This window comes from Oncorhynchus keta, chromosome 10, assembly GCF_023373465.1.
Source record: "Oncorhynchus keta strain PuntledgeMale-10-30-2019 chromosome 10, Oket_V2, whole genome shotgun sequence".
NCBI classification, from domain to species: domain Eukaryota; kingdom Metazoa; phylum Chordata; class Actinopteri; order Salmoniformes; family Salmonidae; genus Oncorhynchus; species Oncorhynchus keta.
The window spans coordinates 69,976,489-70,004,459 of NC_068430.1; the positions used below are offsets into that span (position 1 = coordinate 69,976,489).

General features: G+C 41.6%; 1 protein-coding gene across 2 annotated transcripts; it reads right to left on the reverse strand.

Annotated features, from left to right (window-relative positions):
* Positions 1-15: 15 nt before the first annotated feature.
* Positions 16-27,699, reverse strand: col17a1a (collagen, type XVII, alpha 1a). 2 transcript variants are annotated; one of them, XM_035779255.2, is made up of 52 exons: positions 27,509-27,699; positions 23,382-23,443; positions 23,004-23,054; positions 20,779-20,917; positions 20,156-20,400; positions 19,220-19,267; positions 19,059-19,112; positions 18,838-18,888; positions 18,392-18,535; positions 18,023-18,166; positions 17,629-17,700; positions 16,198-16,272; positions 16,017-16,067; positions 15,384-15,539; positions 14,501-14,587; positions 14,368-14,415; positions 14,091-14,219; positions 13,551-13,853; positions 13,285-13,335; positions 13,121-13,147; positions 12,990-13,016; positions 12,831-12,893; positions 12,609-12,713; positions 12,436-12,498; positions 12,223-12,258; positions 12,080-12,133; positions 10,935-11,006; positions 10,681-10,743; positions 10,517-10,552; positions 10,322-10,393; positions 10,177-10,203; positions 10,026-10,061; positions 9,904-9,939; positions 9,642-9,722; positions 9,438-9,473; positions 9,258-9,344; positions 9,032-9,112; positions 8,834-8,884; positions 8,455-8,517; positions 8,023-8,073; positions 7,883-7,900; positions 7,689-7,739; positions 7,436-7,543; positions 7,031-7,201; positions 6,659-6,781; positions 6,460-6,558; positions 6,212-6,346; positions 3,626-3,781; positions 3,039-3,230; positions 2,577-2,732; positions 787-867; positions 16-398 (listed from the first exon to the last, which is right to left on the reverse strand). In XM_035779255.2, the coding sequence occupies exons 2-52, from the start codon at positions 23,431-23,433 to the stop codon at positions 349-351; spliced, it is 4,407 nt and encodes a 1,468-aa protein (XP_035635148.2). In that variant the 5' UTR covers positions 23,434-23,443; positions 27,509-27,699; the 3' UTR covers positions 16-348. The 2 variants fall into 2 exon arrangements, with proteins under 2 accessions (XP_035635148.2, XP_035635146.2); XM_035779253.2 differs by having other exon boundaries at positions 20,156-20,917.
* Positions 27,700-27,971: the final 272 nt, after the last annotated feature.

Genomic DNA, 27,971 nt, shown 5'->3' on the forward strand with positions numbered 1-27,971 from the left:
AAAGTACAATAACGATAATAGTACAAAAGCTATTTAATAAAAATGGCACACCCTGTTCTATTTTTCAACACAGTTGAACTATTCCTGCTATCAACATGCAAGGAGGTGAATTGGAAAGATACTCCAGATTAAACACTCGTAAAAATAGATCGTAAAGACGTCTTTGACACAACACAATAAATCAGCGCATGGAACACTGTCCTGTTCAACAGTTTCTCCTATAGAAAACGATATATTTACATCGGTAATGTCTCCAAGGCATTAGGCCCCCACACGTATGCTCATGACTCATGACATATTTCATAGGACTTTCATTCACCTTTGAGTATTTTATCAATCATTTGTTTCTCAAACGCCAACATTCCTCTTTCTTCTGTTGGTCACAAGTGTGTATTCTCCTGTGGGAAAAATGTGAAATCTTAATGAAACCATATCTCTTTTGTATACCTAGGTCAGATTGACAAATCATGAATAGCAGGGACACTTGTATTGAGGGTACTATATCATGACAGAATTACATAGTATCACTAGAATGGATCCAACTGTAGCATCATGCTTAAGGATGTTGATAAAGGGGAAACTTGAAAAGGTTCTCTGTGATAATCATGACGTACCCCCCCCCATCCAGTCCTGGTTTACCAGAATTCAGAGTGAAAGTGTCACAATGGGACTGATTTCATGACTTTGTCTCGCTTGAGTAGCTTAACACAATGGTTTACAAAGACCTGGCAAATGATCAAGAGCGCAACTCTAACGATGTAAAAAGCGTAATGGTTCAAAAGGTACCTCTCTCGCCTTTGTGACCTGTATGTCCTATGTTCCCTTTCTGTCCTGGCCTTCCAGGGGGTCCCACAATGTTTCCATGGGCTACGGATGATACATAAGGTTATTTCATAGAAAGTTAAAGCTGCAATCAGCATTTTGGCAAAGCCCCACCAATGTTCAATTGTGACAAATTGGACTTCACACTTGGTACTGTTCTTAATTTAAATGTATAATGTGAAATAAAGTACCAGTCAGAGGTTTGGACACACCTACTCATTCAAGGGTTTTTCTTTATTTGTACTATTTTCTACATTGTAGAATAATAGTGAAGACATAAAAACTACGAAATGACACATGTAGTGTACTGTAGTAAACAAAAAAGTGTTATTTATTTTATATTTTAGATTCTTCATAAAGCCATCCTTTGCCTTGATGACAGATTTGCACACTCTTGGCATTCACACTCTTGGCATTCTCTCAACCAGCTTCATGATGGAGTCACCTGGAATGCATTTCAATTAACTCTTAAAAGTTAATTTGTGGAATACCTTTCCTTCCTAATCCATTTGAGCCAATCAGTTGTGTTGTGACAAGATAGGGGTGGTATACAGAAGGTAGCCCTATTTGGTAAAAGACCAAGTCCATATTATGTCAACAGCTCACATGCAAAGAGAAATGACTGTCCATCATTGCGTTAACACATCCGGAAAATTTCAAGAACTTTGACATTTTCTTCAAGTGCAGTCGCAAACAGCATCAAGTGCTATGATGAAACTGCCTCTCATGAGGACCGCCACAGGAAAGGAAGACCCAGAGATACCTCTGCTGCAGAAGACAAGTTCATTAGAGTTAACAGCCTCAGAAATCAGCAAATTAACTGCACCTCTGATTGCTTCCCAAATAAATGCTTCAAGTAACAGACACATCTCAACATCAACTGTTCAGAGGAGACTGTGTGAATCAGGCCTTCATGGTCGAATTTCTGCAAAGAAACCAACACTAAAGGACACCAATAAGAAGAAGAGACTTGCTTGGGCCAAGAAACACGAGCAATGGACATTAGACCGGTGGAAATCTGTCCTTTGGTCTGATGAGTCCAAATTTGAGATTTTTGGTTCCAAATGCTGTGTCTTTGTGAGATGAAGAATAAGTGAACGGATATTCTTTGCATGTGTGGTTCCCACCGTGAAGAATGGAGGAGCAGGTGTGATGGTGAAGAATTCAAGGCACACTCAACCACAGCATTCTGCAGTGATACCCCATCCTATCTGGATTGTGTTTAGTAGGACTATCATTTGTTTTTCAACAGGACAATGACCGAAAACACACCTCCAGGCTGTGTAAGGGCTATTTGACCAAGAAGGAGAGTGATGGAGTGCTGCATCAGATGACCTGGACTCCATAATCACCCGACCTCAATCCAATTGAGATGGTTGGGGATGAGTTGGACCGCAGAGTTGAGGAAAAGCAGCCAAGTGCTCAGCATACGTGGGAACCCCTTCAAGACTCTTTGAAAAGCATTCCAGGTGAAGCTGGTTGAGAGAATGCCAAGAGTGTGCAAAGCTGGCATCAAGGCATAAGGTGGCTACTTTGAAGAATCTAAAATATAAAATCTATTTTGATTTGTTTAACACTTTTTTGGTTACTACATGATTCCATTTGTGTTATTTCATCGTTTTGATGTCTTCACTATTATTCTACAGTGTAGAAAATAGTAAAAATAAAGAAAATCCCTTAGGTGTGTAGGTGTGTCTAAACCTTTGACTGGTACTGTACATTAATGAATTGCATTTATACTGTATTATTGTCACCTCTGATGTATTCCATAAGGTCAGTGACGTTACTATGGGAACCAAACACACGGCTGAATCCTGGAGCACCGGGAGGGCCAGGGGGTCCTGGGGGTCCTTGAACAACCTGTGCCTTCTCCAATCGGTTCTCAACCACATCCCTCAACAGACCATGGTCTACGGGATGGGAAACAATCAAGATCAGAGATAGCATATGCATTACATCCCATGCAAAAGTAGGACTCTTCATTCATTGATGATGGTCACTATCTTTATTTATCAACATGTGTGTCCCATTGGCATAGAAATTGAATTACTAGAACTAGCATCACAATTCAAGTCAATGTGCCATTCCTTTGATCCATTGTCATTGGAAACAAATAAGCTTTGAAGAATTGCATTTAAATGTTGTTAAATGTGTCTAGCTCTGAAAAGCATATTGTAGCACTGCGATGACAGTATTGGATATTCAGTTTCACTTACACTTGATGTAGTCAGTCACTCGGACCGCTATATTGGAGAAGTCTGTCTCAGTCTCAGCCAGCCTTCTTCCCTCTCTGGTCCTGTGGTCAAAGGCGTGGCCGTACCCAGAGTTACCCTGCTCTCCCTTGTGTCCCTGAGGTCCAGGGGGACCTGGGGGGCCTGGGGGCCCAAACATTCCCCCTCTTAGACCACCTGGTGAGGATAATACAAAATGCCAGTTACTCCCACTGATACCCACTGATCTGGGGCAGTAACTCAATGTCAAGGGTAAATTATTGCTTTGAAATGAATGGGAGTCTGTAAAATCCCCTATCAATGTCTATTTTTCTTTTTAATAAGTAACCTTTTTATCTTGGGAAGGACATCCATGAAGTGATGTAATTAGGGTAACCTATTGTACAGGCTCAATGCATTTCAAGTAATCTATTAACTTTTATTGCCTGGTTTAGACCTACAGGGTGGATAATGGAAAACTAACTATTTCTGTACTGTTGTAACTCTAGGAGTCTTTGGATAGTACTGTAAAACCATATCATTATCCACTTAGTAGAAAACCATTTATAAAACCCTTATTGATTTGACCATACTCTGTATGTAGTCCTTGACCTCCTCCAGCCTGTATCCAGAGCTGCTGTAGGGGGCCTGTCCTGAAGGACCGGCAGGGCCTTGAGGGCCAGCAGGGCCTGGGACACCAGGTGGACCAGGAGGCCCCTGAGCGCCCAAGGCACCTCTGTATTCAGCATCTAGAAAGGATAGGCAGAACTGACATCAGTTAAACTATTAAGATGAGTAAATGTGCAGACTGTCCAGGAATTCCTTCTGGCTCTAGACCTACAGTGCATTCGGAAAGTATTCAGATCCCTTGACTTTGTTACGTTAAAGCCTTACTCTAAAATTTATTTAAAAAATGTTTAAAAATTCTCATCAATCTACACACAATACCCCACAATGACAATGAGAACAGATTTATAAAAACGTGTGCAAATTTATTACAAATATAAAAAACAGACATTTCTTATTTGCATACAGTAAGTATTCAGACCCTTTGTTATGAGACACGAAATTGAGCTCAGGTGCATCCTGTTTCCATTGATCATCCTTGAGATGTTTCTACAACTTGATTGGAGTCCACCTGTGGTAAATTCAATTTATTGGACATGATTTGGAAAGGCACACACCTGTCTATATAAGGTGTCAGAGCAAAAACCAAGCTATGAGGTCAAATGAATTGTCTGTAAAGCCCAGAGACAGGATTGTGTCAAGGCATAGATCTGGGGAAAGGTAAAATAATTCCGCCGCATTGAAGGTCCCCAAGAACACAGTGTCCTCCATCATTCTTAAATGGAAGAAGTTAGAACCACCAAGACTCTTCCTACCGCTGGCTGCCCGGCCAAACTGAGCAATCAGGGGAGAAGGGCCTTGGTCAGGGATGTGTGTGGCTTCCAACTGCTCTTAAATACAAGTAAAACTAAATGCATTCTCTTCAACCGATCGCTGCCTGCACCTGCACACCCGTCCAGCATTACTACTCTGGACGGTTCTGACTTAGAATATGTGGACAACTACAATTACCTAGGTGTCTGGTTAGACTGTAAACACTCCTTCCAGACTCACATCAAACATCTCCAATCCAAAGTTAAATCTAGAATTGGCTTCCTATTTCGCAACAAAGCATCCTTCACTCATGCGGCCAAACATACCCTCGTAAAACTGACCATCCTACCGATCCTCGACTTTGGCGATGTCATTTAAAAAATAGCCTCTAATACCCTACTCAGTAAATTGGATGCAGTATATCACAGTGCCATCCGTTTTGTCACCAAAACCCAATATACTACCCACCACTGTGACCTGTATGCTCTCGTTGGCTGGCCCTCGCTTCATACCCACTGGCTCCAGGTCATCTACAAGACCCTGCTAGGTAAAGTCCCCCCTTATCTCAGCTCGCTGGTCACCATAGCAGCACCCACCTGTAGCACACGCTCCAGCAGGTATATCTCTCTGGTCACCCCCAAAACCAATTCTTCCTTTGGCCACCTCTCCTTCCTGTTCTCTGCTGCCAATGACTGGAACGAACTACAAAAATCTCTGAAACTGGAAACACTCATCTCCCTCACTAGCTTTAAGCACCAGCTGTCAGAGCAGCTCACAGATTACTGCACCTGTACATAGCCCACCTATAATTTAGCCCAAACAACTACCTCTTTCCCTACTGTATTTATTTATGTATTTATTTTTCTCCTTTGCACCCCATTATTTCTATTTCTACTTTGCACATTCTTCCACTGCAAATCTACCATTCCAGTGTTTTACTTGCTATATTGTATTTACTTTGCCACCATGGCCTTTTTTTGCCTTTACCTCCCTTATCTCACCTCATTTGCTCACATCGTATATAGACTTATTTTTCTACTGTATTATTGACTGTATGTTTGTTTTACTCCATGTGTAACTGTGTGTTGTTGTCTGTGTCGAACTGCTTTGCTTTATCTTGGCCAGGTCGCAAATGTAAATGAGAACTTGTTCTCAACTTGCCTATCTGGTTAAATAAAGGTGAAATTAAAACATTTTAAAATGTGACCAAGAACCCAATGGCCACTCTGACAGAGCTCCAGCATTCCTCTGTGGAGATGAGAGAACCTTCCAGAAGGACTGAGGAGTGACTTCCAGAACTATCTCTGCAGCACTGCACCAATCAGGCCTTTATGGTAGAGTGGCCAGATGGAAGTCACTCCTCAGTAAAAGGCACGTGACAACCCGCTTGGAGTTTGCCAAATGGCACCTAAAGGACTCTCAGACCATGAGAAACAAGATCCTCTAGTTTGATGAAATCAAGATTGAACTATTTGGCCTGAATGCCAAGAGTCACGTCTGGAGGAAACCTGGCACCATGGTACTGGCAGCATCATGTTGTGGGTATGTTTGTCAATGGCAGGGACAGGGAGACTAGTCGGGATCGAGGAAAAGAACGGAGCAAAGTACAGAAAGATCCTTAGGGTGGCAATCTTATTACGTGACTATTTTAAATCAATTGAACTACTTACCAAGATCCATCTGTAGGTCCCGGCCCACCATTTGGGAAACACTTGCACACACTATGGTTAAAGAAGCTACTGGTGTGTGTATGAATCTAAATGTGAATCTGACATGGCTGTGTCACAGTGATTTCTTACCATTCATTAGAGTGAGGACCCGTCCAGCCACCTCATGGGTATTAAAGCCATAGCCTCCTCTCCATGGGATCCCTGGGATGCCAGGAGGGCCAGCAGGGCCAGGAGGACCGATGACGTAGCGTCGCACTTCCTCACCTGAGAGGGGTACGGATCAGGCAAGGGAACTTCATTGACTGTCTCATGACACAATGTTATATCTTTTTTTTCCGACCCGATTATCAACATTTGTGCTCAAACAACTGACTTACTCTGTAGAAGGCTGATGATGTCATTTAGCGATGTACTGCCTCCACCGGGAGCGCCAGGCGGGCCTGGAGGTCCAGGCACCCCACTAGCAATACCTCCACCTGAAATGTCAACAGAAGTATTAGATCCAGGTACACATACAATATGATGTACTTCATATATGTACTGCTTTTGATAAGATGTTGGTTTGTCTGGACTCACTCTGGATGTACGCGATAACGCGACTAGCAAGATCGTCCACTGACTGCACTGATCCGTCACCAGGGGGCCCCGGTACACCCGGAGGACCTGGAGGTCCCGACATGTACTCCCTGACACCATCGCCTCCATGAAGGACAACACAATACACAAGTTACTGCACTGCTAACCAGTAGCGTAGAAAAGGTTTAAGATCTTGAGGCACCATTTTAGTTAGCCTCAACTACGCAAACAACAAGTAAATCATGTTTTGTCGACCATATTATCCCATGGAGGTCACGTATGCAAATACTGTAACAGTCTTTGGATGGACGTAGTTTAGCCCCACTCCTTTTCATTGGGGGTTAAGAAGAAAAAGCAGATCATCTCACTCACTCTTGAGGTATTCTGTGATGTATTGGCGGACGTCCGGTGTTCCAGACCCAGACCCAGGTGGCCCATCACGGCCGGGAGGTCCAGGTGGACCTGGTGCTCCAGGGGAACTCCTGGATGATCCACCACTGGAGTAGCCAGGGATACCTGGAGCACCTGGAACGCCAGCCTCACCTAATGAAGATATAAGTAGGCTTAACTTACACAAAGAATCCACATTGAGTGATAAACATTGTTCATGTGATGCTCCAGAGCTTTTGTATAATTTTAGCCAGTAGATTTGAAAATAGTGCTCATGAGCCGAAACAGGTCCCAGTTTGAATTATTTTTGCGATTCGTATGATATGTTATGAATGTATAAGTGCTTAAGATCCCAGACTGCATCTTTAAAGGGGTGTAAGGGTGTACCTTTTGGACCCGGTTGCCCCTCGGGGCCCTCTGGACCTTGGGGCCCTGGAAGTCCACTGTTCCCTTCTGGTCCTGGACCTCCAGGTTGTCCCTGGGGTCCAGGGAAACCTGGGGAGAAAACAATACAATGAACAATACAACATATACCCAAAAGGATCAAGTAAATTCAGAAGTAAATGTTGGTTGTAACCCAAGCCACAGGTGTAGGCTTGAATGTTTAATTATGCTTCTGATAAATATTTGATCCACCCACCGACACCGGGATCTCCTGGAACTCCTGGTAAACCGGGCTGACCTGGGTCACCTGAAACATAGGTCAAATTGCATTAAGGTTGACAGTCTATCACAAAGTCTGACATGTAAATAATATGTGACTGAGCCAGTTCATAGTCTACTATGACATCAATCCAGCCCTTTGACACGGACAAGCATTTAAAAATTGCTTACCTTGGTAACCCTGGGGTCCTGGTTTGCATTAGGAAACAATAAAATGATTTACAAGATGAGTGCACATAACCTCTGTTTCGACCAAATTGACTATGATAAAAACACAAATGGTATAGACAGTGAGTTGGACTCCTCTGTACCTGGTAGGCCAGTCGGGCCAGCAGGTCCTGGGGGCCCAGCGAAGAAGGTTCCTGAAAGACAACACAGTGTTACACTACAACACTAAATTGCGTTACATTACGTGACCTTCCATATCATACCATATCATATGGGGCGGCAGGTAGCCTAGTGGTTAGAGCATTGGACTAGTAACCAAAAGGTTGCAAGATCAAATCCCAGAGCTGAAAAGGTAAACATCTGTCATTCTTCCCCTGAACAAGGCAGTTAACCCACTGTTTGTAGGCTGTCATTGAAAATAAGAATTTGTTCTTAATTAACTGACTTACATGGTTAAATAAAGTTAAAATATATACTGATCAACAGCTTCTATCTTTGACTGTAGAGTTATTGTGATTGTGTTGAGTGATCAGATGGTAGGAGAGTGTAGTGTAGGTTTGGTAAGAGCCACCTACCTGAGTTTGGCATGAAGCTACCTGGCTCTCCCTTATCTCCTCGGGGGCCGGGCACACCAACACCTGTGGTTTAGTTGAAATTCATCCAAATGGTTTGAAGAGTAACTTACCATTCTTACAATAGCTTAATTATTTTACAATATAATATTAGACATTCTTCTCAGGTAGAAATGTTATGGCCTACCTGGTACACCTGGCTCTCCTTGAGGACCTGGGGGACCCTTACCTGGTACACCTGGCATGCCTTGAGGACCTTCAGGACCTGGGGGACCCTTACCTGGTACACCTGGCACTCCTTGAGGACCTTCAGGACCTGGGGAACCTTTACCTGGTACACCTGGCACGCCTTGAGGACCTTCAGGACCTGGGGGACCCTTACCTGGTACACCTGGAACTCCTTGAGGACCTTCAGGACCTGGGGGACCCTTACCTGAGAAGGAATACGGTATTAATTTGCTTTTTAAATAGGACAGAATCCAGAAGAAAAAGGGATCAGAACAAAATAAAATAAAACAGCTATACATCCAAAAATACATTGAAGTCCTAAAGTGCATGGAGAATGAACCACCTGGCTTACCTAGAAGACCCTGGGGACCTGGTTCTCCTGGGGGCCCTGGAGGGCCAGGTGGGCCAGGAAGACTAGCCACAGGTGCACGTCCTGTTGTAAGGGGTAAAGTAAGTTTAGAGGTAATAAGAAAGTCCTATACTATTACGAGTCTAAAACGAGAACCTATTTTCACAAGTCAGGTAGTTAGTTACAAGCCGTCTGGAAGAATTCATTCATATAAGCCAAACATACTCACTCTCTGTGGTTTCCACAGTCTGTACAGTAATACCAGGCTTTCCCTGGTCTCCCTTCTCTCCTTCCTCTCCCCTTTCTCCCCTGGGACCTATAGAGACAAAGACAATGAACAATCAAAGGGAAAGTACGTACAGTATGTGGACCCTGGTGTCTCATTGGATATCTGAGAAATAGGTCTTACCAGGCGTCCCAGGAAGACCAGCAGGGCCAACAGGACCTGAGGAGACACAACAGAAGCACTGAGCACAAATCGTATTGTACTTCAATGGAAAGTCTATGAGGAACTTCATAAAGATCTCCAACATCTAGATCTTCATCCAGATCTGGTCAAGGCGATAGAACAACGTCTTAGAACATTTTAAGAATGCAGAGCTTCGGTACCAACCTGAGAGTCCAGGGGATCCGGAAACACCAGTGGGTCCGGGGCTGCCTGGAGGTCCGGGGATGGCAACCGAACTGGAACCAGCTGGAATTCAAACAGGAGATTGACCAATGACCATCCATTGCTTAAGGACATGTGATGCTATTCTACTGTGGACACTGTGCTATAAAGTAATCTCAAGAAATATTTACAGCTGTAGATGTAGAGTGCCTATCCAACAGTTTAACGATGTCTCTAATTCGCCTTGTTGTTTCCTCTTACTTACCTGCATTGATGATTCTACCAGGTTCTCCAGCTTCGCCTAGAAGATAACATGATGATAGATTGAATGAAAGCATAATCCTGTTTGACTAAAGATATAGAGGAAGTATGTAATAGGTACATTACCTTTACCTCCAGGCTGACCAGGATTACCTGGTATACCTATAGGGGATAGAAAGGGAGGGTTACAAAAATGTTATAGCCTACTGTACAATATTTGTGAAACCATGCATCTGAAATGTAAATCAAGGAATGATTTTGCATCAAAGAGTCATACCTGGTGGACCCTGAAGCCCGGGAATGCCTACAGCGGAAGCAAGTGGAAAATATATGTTATTGAAATGTAAATAGTGAATACTAAGCTTTGATTGACGGATGGATGGATATATGGATTAGTAAATTGATTAATTGATTGATTGTACCTGGGAGGCCTGAATCTCCTGGAGGTCCTGCTGGTCCCCTGGTACCTGGTAACCCATCCGATCCCTTGTCACCTGGAATGATAAAGGTATCAACTATCCTGTAAAAATCTAAAAGTTGTTATATGGACAACTCGATTTTTCAACCAAAATATATTGTTGTGGTTTCTATCTACCACGGGATGTTGTTGTTTTTACCTCTAGAGCCTTTTTCACCGTCAGCCCCGGGAGCACCTGTTGAATAATACCCACACATTCAGAATTGATAACAGTGAAGAATTTCACTATTAGGTTGTCTATATTAGGACAGCCTGAGATTATTCTAGCAGCACAATATTTTCTTCACTACTCTGTTCACTTACCTGCAGGTCCTTTGGATCCCTTTGTTCCGTCTGGTCCCGGAGGTCCTCTTTGACCTGGGTCACCTATGATGACGGAGAGGGTACATAACCACTATGAAATGTACTTACAACCCATTTTCACACCAGTTTACGTATATAGTGCATATTTCTCTCAATTATATGTTATCCTAGAGAAGGAGGCGATAAGAAATAAAGAGGAGACACAATGTTCTGAATCCCATGTGATTCTAACTAGTCAGGGCAGACAGACACACCTGATGTTCCGCGGGGTCCTTTCTCTCCTGGCTCCCCCTTATTTCCTGGAGGTCCAGCTGGTCCCTTCTCTCCTAGACAAGGAGAGAAACAATAGGCTGGCTGATAAGATCTTTGTTTAATGCTGCAATATGTAACATTTTAGGTGACCTGACCAAATTCACATAGAAATGTGAGTTAGAGATCTGTCATTCTCATTGAACGTCAGTCTAAGAAGAGGATGATATGTTCTATGTTTCCATTCTTAAATTTCCTTTTTTGCGTCTTTTACTTTCAGTTTTTCAAACAGCGATTGGAAACATACAGTACTTCACAGAGGTTTAGATGGCACAATGATTCTCTACACAATTGCTTGTTTTGTCACAAACTGAAATTAGGCGAACTATTACACATTTTGCAACCAGGGAATGGTAGAGCAACTTCTGTATATTACACCTTTAAAACTAGAATCCCCCATAGAAACAACAACAAAGCCACCTCCACGCTCCTCTTTCACTAGAAATAAAATGAGGGGATGGGGGCTGGAGAAATGTAACCACTCTCAAATTCACAGACAGCACTATAGCTGTGTAACAGTATTACTTCCGTCCCTCTCCTCGCCCCATCCTGGGCTTGAACCAGGAAGCCTCTGCACACATTGGCAACAGTCACCCTCGAAGCATCTCTACTCCACAAAAGCCACGGTCCTTGCAGAACAAGGGAAACAACTACTTCAATGTCTCAGACTGAGTGGCGTCGCCAATTGAAATGCTACCAGTGCGCACCGCTAACTAGCTAACCATTTCACACTGGTTACAGATGCAAGGACTGACCATCCATTGTATCAAATGTATAGTTTTCACCATGTTTTGAGGCTATACAGTCTTTGTTGACATTTACATTCTTTACCAAAATGTTAGTAAAACAAGCTTATTTTGGGGGTTCTGATGGGGGTATGACAGTTAAACTAAGCTCATGAGGCATTAATAAGTTATATTCTTCAAGAATCAATGGGTATATATCATAAATGTTTAAGTAAAAAAAAGGGATGTATCAACTAAGGGTTCTAGCTATATTTGTAGCTTTCTCTTTGTGAATCTAAATCAAGGAAATAGGCCTGCATACAACACAGTAGTGTACATCATCTCAACACGTCGGTCTGGAATACCTTTCGGTCCTGGAGCGCCTGCTTCACCTCGGAAACCCTGTGGACCAGGAGTTCCTAAAGGTGACGAATACACAACCTTAGAGATTGCACGCTTGTGTCTTCTTCCAGTACAATGGTACACGAAAAGAGCAAAGAGCACTCACCTGGGATACCTGTAGCACCCTGACCACCCACTGACCCTGGAAAACCAAAATAAATACACTTTCACAACGGCGGCCAACAGTTACATGTTGATGAATTGCATTTACATTTGAGTAATGTAGCAGATGCTCTTATCCAGAGCGACTTAGTGATGATTTAATGTATCTCATCAATCTAGACGTATTTCCTGCATTGATGATGACCTTTGGCCTTACCTTTAGGCCCAACAGACCCAGCAGTGCCAGCAGGTCCAGGCCCACCGGGTTCACCAGGAGAACCTATAGCATCACACAACATTACATAAGAGCTTGAACAGGAACCCATAATTTTTTCTCTGAAGATATAACGTGACTAACTGTGACGCCATCAAATACACTTATGAACATACCTTTGTCCCCTTTCTCTCCAAACCCTGGAGGACCAGGCTCTCCACGTGATCCCGTGGGTCCTTCTCGGCCCTTCTGGCCTGGGGGACCCTCTGCACCAGCTTCACCTATTCACAGATGCGAAGAGATGCATTGTGGGAGTGAGAGTCTATACAGTACATTTCTCGTTGGTTGCAAGATTGAGATCTTGACATTTTAAGTCAAATTGTGTCCTTAAGCATTACCTGCATTTCCTTTAGGTCCCCTCGGGCCCTCCAGTCCACTGTGGCCCATCTGACCTGGTGGACCTAAGGAAGAGAAGCCAAACATCAGTCTGCTATCATTCAGCAGATGATTATTTACTGTAGCCACTCCAGAATAAAACTAGTAGTTTGTGTTCCTACCTGGTAGGCCAGGGAATCCGTTATCACCTGAAATAAATGAATGAATTCCATTTGTACAGTATAACTCTAACATGTACAGTATTTGCTGTGTGACATCATTGAAATGAAATGTAGGTCTATGGCTCACTGACCTTTGACTCCTGGACCACCTTGGTCACCTGAAATAAAACAGCTGAAATGTTAATCAACAGACACAGCCAAAACTTGCTCTGCCAATACAGTTAGTTTCCATCTATGGATGGATGGATCCCTCTACGTATGTTTCCATGTTCATGCAGTGGATGCCCTACAGTACCTTTGGTCCCAGGCTCTCCTCTCGCTCCTTTCATTGAGTGTGCAAGTGTTGCTGTAACAAATAAATAAAACATGTTGTCAATATACAGAATCCAATAAAAACCACACATGTATAAATCTTTCAAAAATATTCATACGATTCACAAGTTCGCATGATTTGTGATTTTTGACTGAATCATTCCTTTGTTATAATGGTTGAAAAGCTCAACATATACCCACAAAACACAAGGCTGATGCACAGTGTAAGTTCTGGTTCTGGTTCTGTACCTCGTACAGTATCGGACTGCAGCTCACTCCTGACTATCTGCTGTACTGTCCTTTGCAGAGCTACAGGGTCTTGGGGTCCTGATCCTGGACCTGCTCCTGCTGCCACTCCCAGATTGATACCATTATCAGTGCGGAGCAGTGTGGTAGAGGAGGGAGAGGAGGTCTTGTCCATGTATGCAGACTCCAGAGGGTCTATGATGTTGATGGCTGAGGAGGAGGAGAGGCGACTAGAATGTGCTGAGGAAGAGCTGGAGGCTTGTTCCAAGGCGTCCACACGAGCTTTAAGACGTTTGACTTCTTCGGCTGTAAGTGGTTGGAAGAGAAAGAGAGAGAGGGGGAGAAAATTGAAAGGGAAACAGAGAGAAACAAGGACAAAGATCGAGTGAGAGAAGCGAGAAACAGAGAAATGCAGGAGAGGAAGAACAGAGAAAAAAACAGAGAGATTTACTCCGACATGGATGTAACTCTAGCTCTCTATGACAGACAACCACATCAATCAAACCACCCCAGTGTCCTACAGCTCCGCTCCTCCTCTCTTACCCAGGGCGATGAGTCCCAGGAGGAGCCCCAGGAGGAGCAGAAGACCCAGCAGGATGCCCAGCAGCCACTTCAACCAGGAGCAGCAAGACCAGAAGCCCAGACCTCCTCCAGACTCGCCCTTACGTATCTCTGATCGAAGAGAGAGGTAGAGGACACGGGGGTCAAGAACGAGCATCAGTAGAGTATCATGAAGAATGCATAAGAATAGGCACTTAGGGCTGAAGATTGTTACGCTGGGATTCAGCCATTTCAATTTCAAAGTATAGTTAGACTATACCTGCATAGGTTGCTTTGTCTTTTGTTGACACTTTCGTCAAGGATCCAGCTTTAAAAAACAGCAGTGGCAGAACAGTGTGTTAGTAACACAAGTCAAGGTGTGGTGAAAATGTCTGTTCACTTCCGTTATCTACCGTTAGTTTCTGTGGTTCTGGCTGTAGCTGTCTCCACAAAGCTGGACACCTTCTTCTTCTCCTTCTTCAGCGAGTCCTCGGAATAGGCTATAAAATGTGAAAAGATAAGTCAACTTCACCATAACTCACAGGCAACGGCTAACACTGAGACAGTGGGACTGTAGTATGTTATTGGGCATGGAAACATTTAAGATCTGATAGAACTGGTACCATTTTCCCTCAGAAGGTTCTTCTAATTGAGCAGACAATTAAATATTTAGTAAAAAAAAAAAATTGAGTGAAAACCCTCCTCTGTGTACATTTCTGATATTCTCAGGTATTGGATTGCAATATTCCGGCAACTTTCCCAAAATTCCCAAGTTTCTAGGAATCATGCTTAGAAGATTCCCAGGATAAGCAGGAAATCTGGAATCCGACTTGGCATCCGACAACAAGGCTCTACAGAGGGTAGTGCATATGGCCCAGTACAACACTGGGGCTGAGCTTCCTGCCAACCAGGACCTCTATACCAATTGTCAAAGACTCCAGCCACCCAAGTCACAGACTGTTCTCTCTACTACCACATGGCAAGTGGTACTGATGCACCAAGTCTGGATCCAACAGGACCCTGAGCAACTTCAACCCTCAAAACATTAAACTGCTAAATAGTTGGTTAAATAGTTCGCCAAATAGCTACTCGGACTATCTGCATTTACCCTTTTTGCACAAACTCTTTCTTTGTTGACTCGTCACATATGCTGCTGCTACTGTTTTATCATCTATCCTGTTAACTAGTCACTTTATTCTTATTTATATGTACATACTTACATCAATTACCTTCTATCTGCTGTTTTTAAGAAACATGTGACCAATATAATTGTATTTGTTTTAAGTTGTTGCCTACCAATAGCAGTGGTAGCAGAGGTGAACTGCTTGCCGGTATCTTTGGCCATGATGAGTCTCTCCGTCTCCTTTTTGACGGGAGCTTTCTCTTTCTCCAGCAGCATGAATTTGTATTCTTTGGCGAAGACCTCGTCACTGGTAGGAGTGCTGGGTGCCACTGAGAAATAGGCAGCAAAAACACTCAGTATAAACTGGTAAGTGTCATGAATACCATGATAAGATAGAGTTGTAGAGGATATCATTTTACTGCAGTGGACTAAATCAGGCTCACACAGAGTGTATCTTGGTAGTCTTAAACAAATCTACTTGGAGACAAAAGTAGACACCTCACACACACGGTTATAGGGTTAAAAAAAAGAAGACACTTGTACTACGTCAGATATAGAGTTGAAATGTGTTACATTTGGAGTTTGCATCCCAATATTACACTTCATATACATCAAACAAGAGGAAAAACATGAATAACGTTCCACCCATGAGGCAACTAGAGGGCGATTTGGTCATTTGACTGCAGGAAAGTGCTATACTTGTCTTGGTGCTGCTGCTGCTTGTACATATATATATCAAATCAAATGTTTTATGTCTATGGTTGCCTAATTGTTATCGATGCAAAAACAAAGTACTTTGGACTCACCTGTGGTTGTGGACACCCCTGTGCTTGTGACATTTTTCTGCACACCATAGACTGTCAAGAAAAACATGCAGGGTGAATTTAACATGATTGAAACACGTGTGAAATATAACTCCCACAATGAACATGGGCATTATTCTCTTGATTCAAGGGGATTTCTGAACACTCAACACTCCATTCATACCTGTTTGTGCGTTGACTCCATTAGCTGTTAGGATGCCGCCAGTGGTGGAGGCCAGGTTATTCTGCATACCATGAACTAGAGTAGGACAAAGGATATTCAATACACTACTACTACTGAAAGTGTCGGATTGGTGTCGACATGGGCTAGAGGGAGTTTCTATAGACCAGCAGGGATGGTCAAAAATGTCAAAATACTATAAAGATCATTGTATCAAGATTTTGAAATATATTTAATTAAAATGCCTGTATTTTGTATTTTAAAATATAAAAATATGTTTGCAAGTAAACGGCCCAAATAGCAACACTTTCACTTGCTATGACTGTAATATGTTGTTGTTTATATACCTTAGTTGAATACACTGACTGTAAGTCATTCTGGAAAAGAGTGTCTGCTAAATGACCAACATGTCAATTATGTGAACATACTGGGTATTATTATTGGCCTTGTTCCGGGGTAGAGCTCATTAGAATACTACTCAGCATGCTTTGCAATTGTACATTTGCACATATACATGTATATTTAATTAATTTAGCAGACGCTCTTATGACACCATAGTGCAATCAGACTTCTGATACCAATTCAGGGTGTACGGGGTCCACAAAATTGTGAACCGATATAAAAAATGGCAGTGAGGGGAAAAGTACTCAATTGTCATGCTTGAAGTAAAGATACCTTCATGGAAAATGACTCAAATAAAAGTGAAAGTCACCCAGTAAAATACTACTAAAAGTATTTGGTTTTACATATACTTAAGTATCAAAAGTAAATGGAATTGCTCAAATGTACTTAAGTATCAAAAATAAAAGTATAAATAATTTCAAATTCCTTATATTAAGCAAACATTTAAAATATATATATATTTTTATTGGCGGATAGCCAGGGGCACACTCCAACACTCAGACATATGAAGAATTTGTGTTTAGTGAGTCCGCCAGATCAGAGGCAGTAGGGATGACCAGGGATGTTCACTTGATAAGTGTGTGAATTTAACAATTTTCCTGTCAAAATGTAACGAGTACTTTTGGGTGTCAGGGAAATGAGTGGAGTAAAAGGTTCTTCATTTTCTTTTTACCAAAAATCTTAAAAGTAAAATAAAGTACAGATACCCCCAAAAATGACATAAGAGTACTTTAAAGTATTTGAGTACTTGAGTACTTTACACCACTGAAAATGGTATAGAAAAGTATTTTGTATTTTAAAAATACCAATTACCGCTCTCAAAAGTATCTTATCACAAAATACATTGGGGTGAAGTTAAGCCCAGTGTAATACAAACGACTAAATACTCAGAAATAATTTAAATACATATTTCAAATACATGTAATACAAATACTGCCCATCTCTGCATAGCAGTCACTTACTTTCAAATCTATGAAGGGAAGAGAACAAGTGAATACTTTGGGAGAAAGGAAAGATTATTGGGATGTTTACCAGTGCTAGAGGTAGAGAGTCCAGAGTTCATGGATGTAGAGCTGAGGGCCAGGTTGTTCTGAAGCCCTGTGGCTGTAGAAACATTGATAAACACCCACATCGATTGAGTCACACCCACAGTAAAATATACAGTATTCATTGACGATGAGAAAATTGGGAGACATTTTCTTTTTTTAACTTTCTTGTGATTTTTATGTTGCATACAAATCTAGTTCATTTTAATTATGTCCTTTTAATCTCTTGGATTAAACCTGTTCATTTATATAAATATCTTTGTTGATGGTGTGAAGGATTAAATTCAGATTACATTTCTGTTGGCACTATTATCACTCAGTATCATGCCATTCTTGTTAGAGTAATTATGACTGTATATTTCGTGATGTCTATTGCTGACCTGTGAGTGTGATAGGTGAGTGTTGGAGGGTGGAGGTGGGGGACTGGTTGATGGTGTTGCTGTGGTAACCATAGCCTCCAGCCGTGGGGCCTGACCACACGTAGGAAGGCATTCCTGAGTCTAGGGTGGCACTGTCGTACTGGCCTGGGAGAGAGAGAAAGGGTTAACTGGTTTTATATATGTTTGTGTACCTTTATTTAACCTTTATTTAACCTTTATTTAACCTTTATTTAACAGGTGAGTCAGTTAACAACGTATTCTGGACATTAATGCATCAGTGATTATTTATGTACTTTCTTACTTGTGTAATTACTACTTATGTACCTATTTACATAGTTTTATCATGATTATATTGGTGAGGGTGTGTACCTGACTGGGAGCTGTTTGGCATGGTTCTGGTCTCTACGCTGGCCTTCCTGGGAATAGGGAGGGTGCTGGTGGGAGAGCGAGGGGGGCTGATGCTGCTGGAGCGACTCCCCTTCAGCAGCCGCTTCACATCATCCAGCTCCGTCCCTACACGCCACGGGGGAACAGACTAGGGTGTCATCTAATGTCACTTAGGAAATGTGCAGACTTTTCAAATGTTTAAAAAAATAATAAAGACACATTTTTATCAAACTGTATTTATCTTCCATATACAGCTTATCTTCAAGCAGCCACATTTCATTTCCTTTATACGTTTTCTGACTGAGTCATATTGTCTCCCTATTTGTTGAAGTCAAACTAATATCATCTTGGTCCACGTGTATTTTCCAGGGCAGATCGGGTGAGTCATAGGTTAGTGATAAGAGCCCGCGTGGTATTAGGCAACTCACATCTTTTAGCAGTGGGAGAGGCACTCTGTAGTCTGCATCTGATCTCACTCTCTGGAACAGGATAGAAAAGTATAGAATAGATTAGAATAGAGTAGTGTAGTGCAATCAGATGTGTTCTATATTAATCAAATGCAGCTTCTTAAAATTGCAAAAAAATCAACAAGTGCATTCTGCAGTAGTGTATGGTCTGATTGATGGTGCTTTGCGCTAACAGCTAGTACCCCTGCTGTGGCTCCGCCCTCTGGTGGGTTTACTGGCAACTGTACTTTCTGCAGCTGAAACAATCAATTATCAAAAATCAATTATGTCATTTTTCATATCCACCTTTATTAAACATAGGAAATAAAAACATTTTGAAGTTATATTTAAGATTGATAGTTACCATATTCTCTCCTTGTGTATTCCGGAGATGAGTTTCCACTGGATCTTCCTGAATACACAGGATAAAAAACACCACTATTGATTACTTTTCCTTCTTCATGTCATGACTGAAGTCATACTTCAACTTCTTAATGATATTCTTAATAACATCATTATTGATATCTGCACCTGTACTAAAGAGCATCAGAGGACCTTAGGTAGGGCCCGTCATTTCCTGACCACATGACCAAGAAATGATTGCGCTCTCTCCCTCAGACGTTGCATGCATGAACCAATGGTTACGTGCCACGTCATCGACTGTGTCATGAACCGACAGATTGCTGTAACATATGATGTGGTTAGCTAATACCTAAAATACCTATCCAGGCATTGTAAGATCTGGCAGGCATCAGCAACACCTGGTCAGAGGAAAGCGCACCGATGTATGATCTTAGGTACCCAGAGGTTATGTGGTCAGGAAAATAAATCCTAGCCCTGGATATAAGGCTACGTTCATAACCAAGTGGGAAGGTGGTATTTACCACATATGACTGGGAAAAGTCCACTTGAATGCCCCTCCAACGGGTAATTACTAGTAAGAACCTCAACTATTATCCCTGAGCTTCGACTTCTCCCACATGCTGACCTCTGACATCTACTAAGGAAATGACCTTGATAACAGCATTTTCAGGAGTTAAATGCAACAACACAACATTATTTTTTTAAATCAATCTATTAATATGTTTTTTGAACACTATAATTAGTTTACAAACACATATAGCTCTACGTTTAGATTATGGTTGACACAGCTAGTTGGCCATTAGTCAATCTGTGTTTCTCAATGAGTTCAAAGAACTGGTATTTACGGCTTCACAACAGGTAATTACCACCTTCCCACTTGGTTATGAACGCAGCATATGAATAGGGTTAACATTTGACCTTTGACCTTGTCACTGACCTTCGTAGCCCATGGAGCGGGCGATCATGGTGCTGGTCATGCTCTTTCTCTCCGTGGGGGTGGGGGAGTAGCTGAGTCCAGAGGATGTAGACCCCTGTGCCCCACCCCTCTTCACGCTCCCTGAACCCGCCCCCGCCAAGGAGCTGTAGTTGGACCTGGTAACCGTGGAAACGGTCACAGAACCCAAGCCGCCGGCTGACATTTTGGCACTAGAAGAATCCCCTCCTCCGATTCCGGCACCAGAACTAGAGGCAAAACCAGAACTAGAACCAGAACTGGAACCAGTGACAAAACTGTCTCCTCCTACTCCTGCTCCTGCACCTTTGGAACTAGATACAAAACCAGAGCTGGAACCAGTGACAAAACCGCCTCCTCCTGCTCCTGTTCCTTTGGAACTAGAACCACCAGAACTGGAACCAGTGAAAAAACTGGAACTGGAGCTAGACATAAGACCCCCTCCAGAAACGGAAAGAGAGCCGCTGGTCTTGCTCGCCCCGAACGATGCCCCCGAAGCCCCTAAAGACCGAAAAGCTGTGCCAGAGGCCCCTGAACCACCGGAGGATAAAGAGGGGGACTCTATAGTGGTAATGGTGGTTGATTTGCTGACAGATCCCCCGCCGTACCCAGACTTAGCTCCACCCACAGACCCGGCTGCAGCAGAGGACACTAGCACTGAGCTACTGCCTCCTGTGATGGCTCTACTGGTAGACTCTCCTCCTCCAGTAGAGAGCAGCCCGCTCCTCGAAGAGAGACCACCTGAGGCTAGAAGAGGAAAGGAGAAAAATAATGATTAGGACTTATACAGAGCTTAGAGAAAGTGACTTTTTCTTATACAGTAGCCTGACGTATAACAATGTAGCCAGGGGGGTCATGCACCCCCAAAATCTGAGGGGGCACAAAGGACCTGAGGATAGCTGAGGGGGTATGGAAGGTAACATTTTTCAAACGCTTGAAACAGTTTTTTCCTTAAATCTAGCGCCATTATCATTATGCTTAATTATATGTAAAAAATATGTAGATTTTTCTGCATATCTAAGCATACCTCCTGCCTGGTGTGTTTTTTTCTCTGCTGAAATATAGGTAAAAGATTGAAAGGAATGTGAGTCTTATTCAGTACATTTAGTTACTGTTTGCTTTTCTAAAGTCTACAAACTTTTCCAGCAGGCATGCCAGCTAGGATAGTTAGACAAGCTAGCTACTCTACCTTGATTGATAGCCTGAAATTGCTTCATGGTGGCTAGTTACAAGGTTGGGAGATTGGGAACCTATCTGGGCTAGCTAAAGCCAACTTTATAAAATTGCTAAGTGGCTAGTAATATTACAGGGAATTAACAAACAATCACCAAAAAAGTATATGTACATTTTTTTAAATATTTTTATAGAGGACAAATCTCTGGGGGCACTTACCCCTGTGCCCCCTATGGGCATGATACCACTGAATGTAGCTTAGCTGTCGATATATCTACAGAATCCTATAAGTAATGGATTATATACCAGTGACCATAGGAGTTCTATAGGAGCATCTAAACTCTTTCGTTGGAAGAGTTTAGGCTGTGATTGACAGTACAAGAAAAAGGTATTTTACAGGATTCTGCAGTCCAAATGAGCAGGTGTTAAAACCTGTCACACTGTGCCAAAAAAAGAAAAATACCAGAGATGTTTTTTTGGATATAGATTATTTTTTAAATCTAGAATTTTGTCTGAGCATGTCTTGAACATGTTATGGCATAACTACTGCTGCTGCTACCACTGCTCTGAGAGATGACCTTCCTCTCCACAACTGAAACTCCACGAGAACTGCTGGAGGACACGCTCTTCTGGTTGGAGACGACAGAGTTAGTGATTCCCTCTTGTGGAGAAATGAGGGATAGTCAGAGACCAATGCTGAGGACATGGATCCTGTTCAGTGGTGGTTAAAGAACCCAAATATCATACTCGAGTGAAAAGTAAAGATACATTTAATAGAAAATTAGTCAAGTAAAAGTGACCCAGTAAAATACTACTTGAGTAAAAGTCTAAAAGTATTTGGTTTTAAATATCAAAAGTGAAAGAATAAATCATTTCAAATTCCTTTTATTAAGCAAGCCGGACAGAACCATTTTCTTGTTTTTAAAATGTACGGATAGCCAGGGACACACTCCAACACTCAGACAACATTTGCAAATGAAGTATGTGTGTTTAGTGATTCTGCCAGATAAAAGGCAGTAGGGATGACCAGGGATGTTCTCTTGATAAGGGTGTGAATTTAACAATTTTCCTGTCCTGCTAATTATTCAAAATGTAACAAATACTTTTGGGTGTCAGGTAAAATGTAAGGAGTAAAAAGTACATTATTTTCTTTAGGAATGTAGTCAAGTAAAAGTAAACGTTGTCAAAACTATAAATAGTAAATTAAAGTACAAATACCCCCCAAAAATACTTAAGTAGTACGTTCAAGTATTTTTACTTAAGTACTTTACACCACTGATCCTGTTCGAATACTTTAGAAATGCATCCTCGTTTTTTTCTCCTTTAGGTAAGCACAGATCTATGAGTGATTGGATAGGTGTAAGCAAGGTTACCACCCATTTACCTCACCAATCTACTATTCAGATCTGTGATTACATCAAGGAAGTTAGGACGTAAGGATGCATTTCTGAAGTAATCGAACAAGGCCCCAGACTGCTGAAAATTATAATGAATAATCTTCACTACCAATAATGATAGTATAAAAAACGTTTTTTTAATGAATTATAGAAACTCAACGTTCGGATGGACAGAGGATAAATTCACATTTATGGGATATTATATTCACAGGTACATGTAGTGTGTATAAATTATGAAAACCTTCAGAAAGGACACAACTCACTTGGCGGCAGTGATGTCAACCGGGTTGTTGTGGTTACTGTTTCTTTGACGACTATAAAAAAAAGATATATTGACAATTCATAAATAGGTTTCATGTTAAAATGTGTTCCTGGGCAACACATTTGTAATAATCTATTTGAAGAGTACCAGGTTCAATATAATGGTACACTGTAATAATGTGTTGTGGTTTATAGGTGATATACATTTGGTCATTGAGAACGATTACAAAAAGACAAATCTGTATTTGTGTGTGTCATTCCAAACCTTCAGTCTGTATCAAAATCAAAACAAGCTTCAGAACAAGCTTATTCTAACAAAGCCAAAAAACCAAGGCAAAATAAAACATGTATTTTCTCTAGAATATTCAGTGACCTCTTACCCTTGCCACCGGCACCAGCATTTACAATCTTGGTTGTCGTTAGATTGTCCATCCCATGTTAACTGTTTCAAAACAGAACATGTATTTATTTTTACATCATTTATCACACTGGTGCATGCAGAAAAATCTAAGGAAGGCACTGTATGGAAATATCAAACTGACTAACAGGACTTCAAACGATATAGATTTGTCAGAATTTGTATTTTTTATGGCATTTTTCCATATTTCCGTATTTCTCCATATTTGGCATTATGTACTACTAGTAATCGTTCTCTCTCTTTTTTATTTCTCTCTCTCTGTTTCTCTCGCTCTCACACTCACACGCTCTCTCTCTCTGTCTCTGCTGTAAACATTCCAAAGTTCCCTGATTGAGAATGTGTTGATTTAAGCGGAGACCCTAGCCTTGGGCAAGCCAAGCCTGTATATTGTCTTCACCTGATAAATGAGAGCTCTTTTCATAGGGAGCAGTGATTTACTGGCGGTGCCTATATAGATTTTCCTGTGAAACTGAAAGGGACTCGGACCGAAATCAGATGTGGGTGTTGAAATCATTTACAAGTTAAGTTCACTATACCACTGATACAAGATTTCAGTGATGGCCAAAGGCTCCTGTCTAATGACATAATGTGACATAACATGACATAACATAACATAACACAGCATAGCATAACACAGCATAGCATAACATGATTTAACATGTGATCTGACGCAGCAGCATCTCTTTGACGCGTTGTTTCAACAGCATTGACTGATGGATGTAGTGTGGACAGGTTCTACAGCAGAACCATGGTCAGCGTCAGGATTTAGCCTCCACTAGGAAGAATACAAATGTACACATACACTGGCCCCAAATGGATGCTAATGGATAGAAATATTGGGGGAAATACTGTGTCTATTATTCTAACGTGAGCTCGCCTTCTTATTCAAGAACAAAAATGTAATCCTCTCTCTAACACGTCAGTGTTATTTATTGTGGACGCTAACATGAACAAGGCCAGACCTGTGTGGATTCCTTATTGGCTGCCTCAAATTTCTCATCATCCACATAAGCCTGAACTTACAATTTACATGTAGATTTTTTTTAAATGGATGACTTGAATCATTTGAGCACATACTTGAATACTGAATTATAAGTGATATTATGATGTATTATAAATACTGAATAGGCCACTACTTGAATCACTGTCATTCAGAAATTCATATAAACAATTGAATATGAAATATGACCACTTGTAAAGTAATTCATGCTTTATAGCTACTCCCACATGATACACAAATGTGTCATGTTACATATAGTGGGGCAAAAAAGTATTTAGTCAGCTACCAATTGTGCAAGATCTCCCACTTAAAAAGATGAGAGAGGCCTGTAATTTTCATCATAGGTACACTTCAACTATGACAGATAAAATGAGAAGACAAAAATCCAGAAAATCACATTGTAGGATTTCTTATGAATTTATTTGCAAATTATGGTGGAAAATAAGTATTTGGTCACCTACAAACAAGCAAGATTTCTGGCTCTCACAGACCTGTAACTTCATATTTAAGCGGCTCCTCTGTCCTCCACTCGTTACCTGTATTAATGGCACCTGTTTGAACTTGTTATCAGTATAAAAGACACCTGTTCACAACCTCAAACAGTCACACTCCAAACTCCACTATGGCCAAGACCAAAGAGCTGTCAAAGGACACCAGAAATAAAATTGTAGATCTGCACCAGGCTGGGAAGACTGAATCTACAATAGGTAAGCAGCTTGGTTTGAAGAAATCAACTGTGGGAGAAATTATTAGGAAATTGAAGATATACAAGACCACTGATAATCTTCCTCGATCTGGGGCTCCACGCAAGATCTCACCCCGTGGGGTCAAAATGATCACAAGAACAGTGAGCAAAAATCCCAGAACCACACGGGGGGACCTAGTGAATGACCTGCAGAGAGCTGGGACCAAAGTAACAAAGCCTACCATCAGTAGCACTACGGAGCCAGGGGCTCAAATCCTGCAGTGCCAGATGTGTCCCCCTGCTTAATTAACCTGTTATGGCTGCATCCCTTTGTTCTCAATTTTTGCCTGAATACATACCCTAATCTAACTGCCTGTAACTCAGCCCCAGAGGCAAGGATATGCATATTCTTGGCATCATTTGAATGGAAACATTCTGAAGTTTGTGGAAATGTTAATTGAATGTAGGAGAATATAACACAGTAGATCTGGTGGAAGAAAAGAGGGAGAAAGAGCATACATTTTCTGTTTTTTATTGTTGTAGTATCATCTTTCACATGTACTAGAATAGCCACACAGTCAGATAGGATGCTGAAGATAATTTTGATGGATAACACAAGAGGGCAACTGTAGGTGTGCAAAGTTTCAGACTGATAATTTCAGGAATGGGTGAGCTACATGACATTTAGCATGAAGTTGCCCAAATGTACCCAAGTGGCCGAATTGGTGAAATGACCTATAACTATGTACAGCAGTGCAAATAACTATATACAACATATCAAAAAGCAATTCTAACACACACACACAAGAAAAGAATGTTTAAAAAAATATTAGAAAATAAATATTTAAGCCAGTACATGTCCAGGCCCGTCTGAAGTTTGCTAGAGAGCAATTGGATGATCCAGAAGAAGATTGGGAGAATGTCATATGGTCAGATGAAACCAAAATATAACTGTTTGGTAAAAACTCAACTCGTCGTGTTTGGAGGACAAAGAATGCTGAGTTGCATCCAAAGAACACCATGCCTGCTGTGAAGCATGGGGGTGGAAACATCATGCTTTGGGGCTGTTTTTCTGCAAAAGGACCAGGACGACTGATCCGTGTCCAGGAAAGAATGAATGGGGCCATGTATCGTGAGATTTTGAGTGAAAACCTCTTTCCATCAGCAAGCGCATTGAAGATGAAACGTTGGGTCTTTCAGCATGGCAATGATCCCAAACACACCGCCCGGGCAACGAAGGAGTGGCTTCGTAAGAAGCATTTCAAGGTCCTGGAGTGGCCTAGCCAGTCTCCAGATCTCAACCCCATAGAAAATCTTTGGAGGGAGTTGAAAGTCCGTGTTGCCCAGCAACAGCCCCAAAACATCACTGCTTTAGAGGAGATCTGCATGGAGGAATGGGCCAAAATACCAGCAACAGTGTGTGAAAACCTTGTGAAGACTTACAGAAAACGTTTGACCTCTGTCATTGCCAACAAAGGGTATATAACAAAGTATTGAGATAAACTTTTGTTATTGACCAAATACTCATTTTCAACCATAATTTGCAAATAAATTCATAAAAAATGCTACAATGTGATTTTCTGGATTTTTTTCTAATTTTGTCTGTCATAGTTGAAGTGTACCTATGATGAAAATTACAGGCCTCTCTCATCTTTTTAAGTGGGAGAACTTGCACAATTGGTGGCTGACTAAATACTTTTTTGTCCCACTGTATCTATACGAATAGATACAGATCAAATCGTCACTATGTGGTGGTAATGACCGTCAAACATAGTGTCTTTTGCCCTCAAGAAAAGCGGAGGAAGACGTTGAGGTTGAGAGAAGGACGTATCAGTTGCCACAGGCTGTGTGTACATGTGTCTCACACCTGTGTATCACCCCTTCAGTTACAGGCTATCTGCAACACTCTCCCTTCCACAGCCGCATTGTGTTGAGAGGAGACCTCTTACAGCTGCAGATGTATCCGTTTACCTCTTTGATGTATATGAAAAAAACACTGGCATACTAAGCACTGAATCCATCACAGTCTTGATATGGTGCGATATAATACTATACTACCTAATTGGCACATTGGATTTAGGATTGCAATTAAATGAGGAAATTATAATTAAGGGTAGACATAATTACCGGAGGGCATAATTTGGCAACAATTAGGCATAATATCTCAAAGGGCTTAACTATGCAGACAGCAGCACAATTATGCAATCGGCTCTTGAATTTGGAGGGATGAACATGTGAATGTGATCCAAAAAGGTAAATTAGCATTCCTCCCCAAAATGTGTAAGGAATGTGTTATTGGGTCTACACAGGTGAGACATAAACAGGGGATAGATTAGTACTGCCTCTATTTGGATTGTAAAACAATTTGGATTGTAAAAAATATATATAAAAAATAAATGCCTACCTCAGCCCGTTTCCCAAAGATGATCTTCCTCTCCTCTCTCCTCTATTTTCACAGAAATGATTTGATGGCACCAGCGATCCTATGTGCTTCTGCAGTATCTTCAGGTGAGTTATGGATACGGTCCGCGGTGTTCATGCGCTGTATGTGCCTGGCCCGTTTATGTATGTGTCTTTTCTGACTCATTGCTTCTACCGTACCAACATGTTGGAACAAAACAGCTGGAACAGTACTGTAACTTCAGCCGGTGACAGACTCTGCGTTTGGATAGGGAGGGTGATGCCCTGGGGAAAGAAAGGTAGATGGGTGGATGAAATACTGTAAATGATTTGATAAAATATGGATGGATTTGCGTAATTATTGATTTTTTTTTTCTAAATAAGAGACAGGCTATTATAGTCCATTTGGGATATTTGCATTTTCTGTAGCAAGGAAGTAACATTACATTGCTGCATTTTGTTCTGCA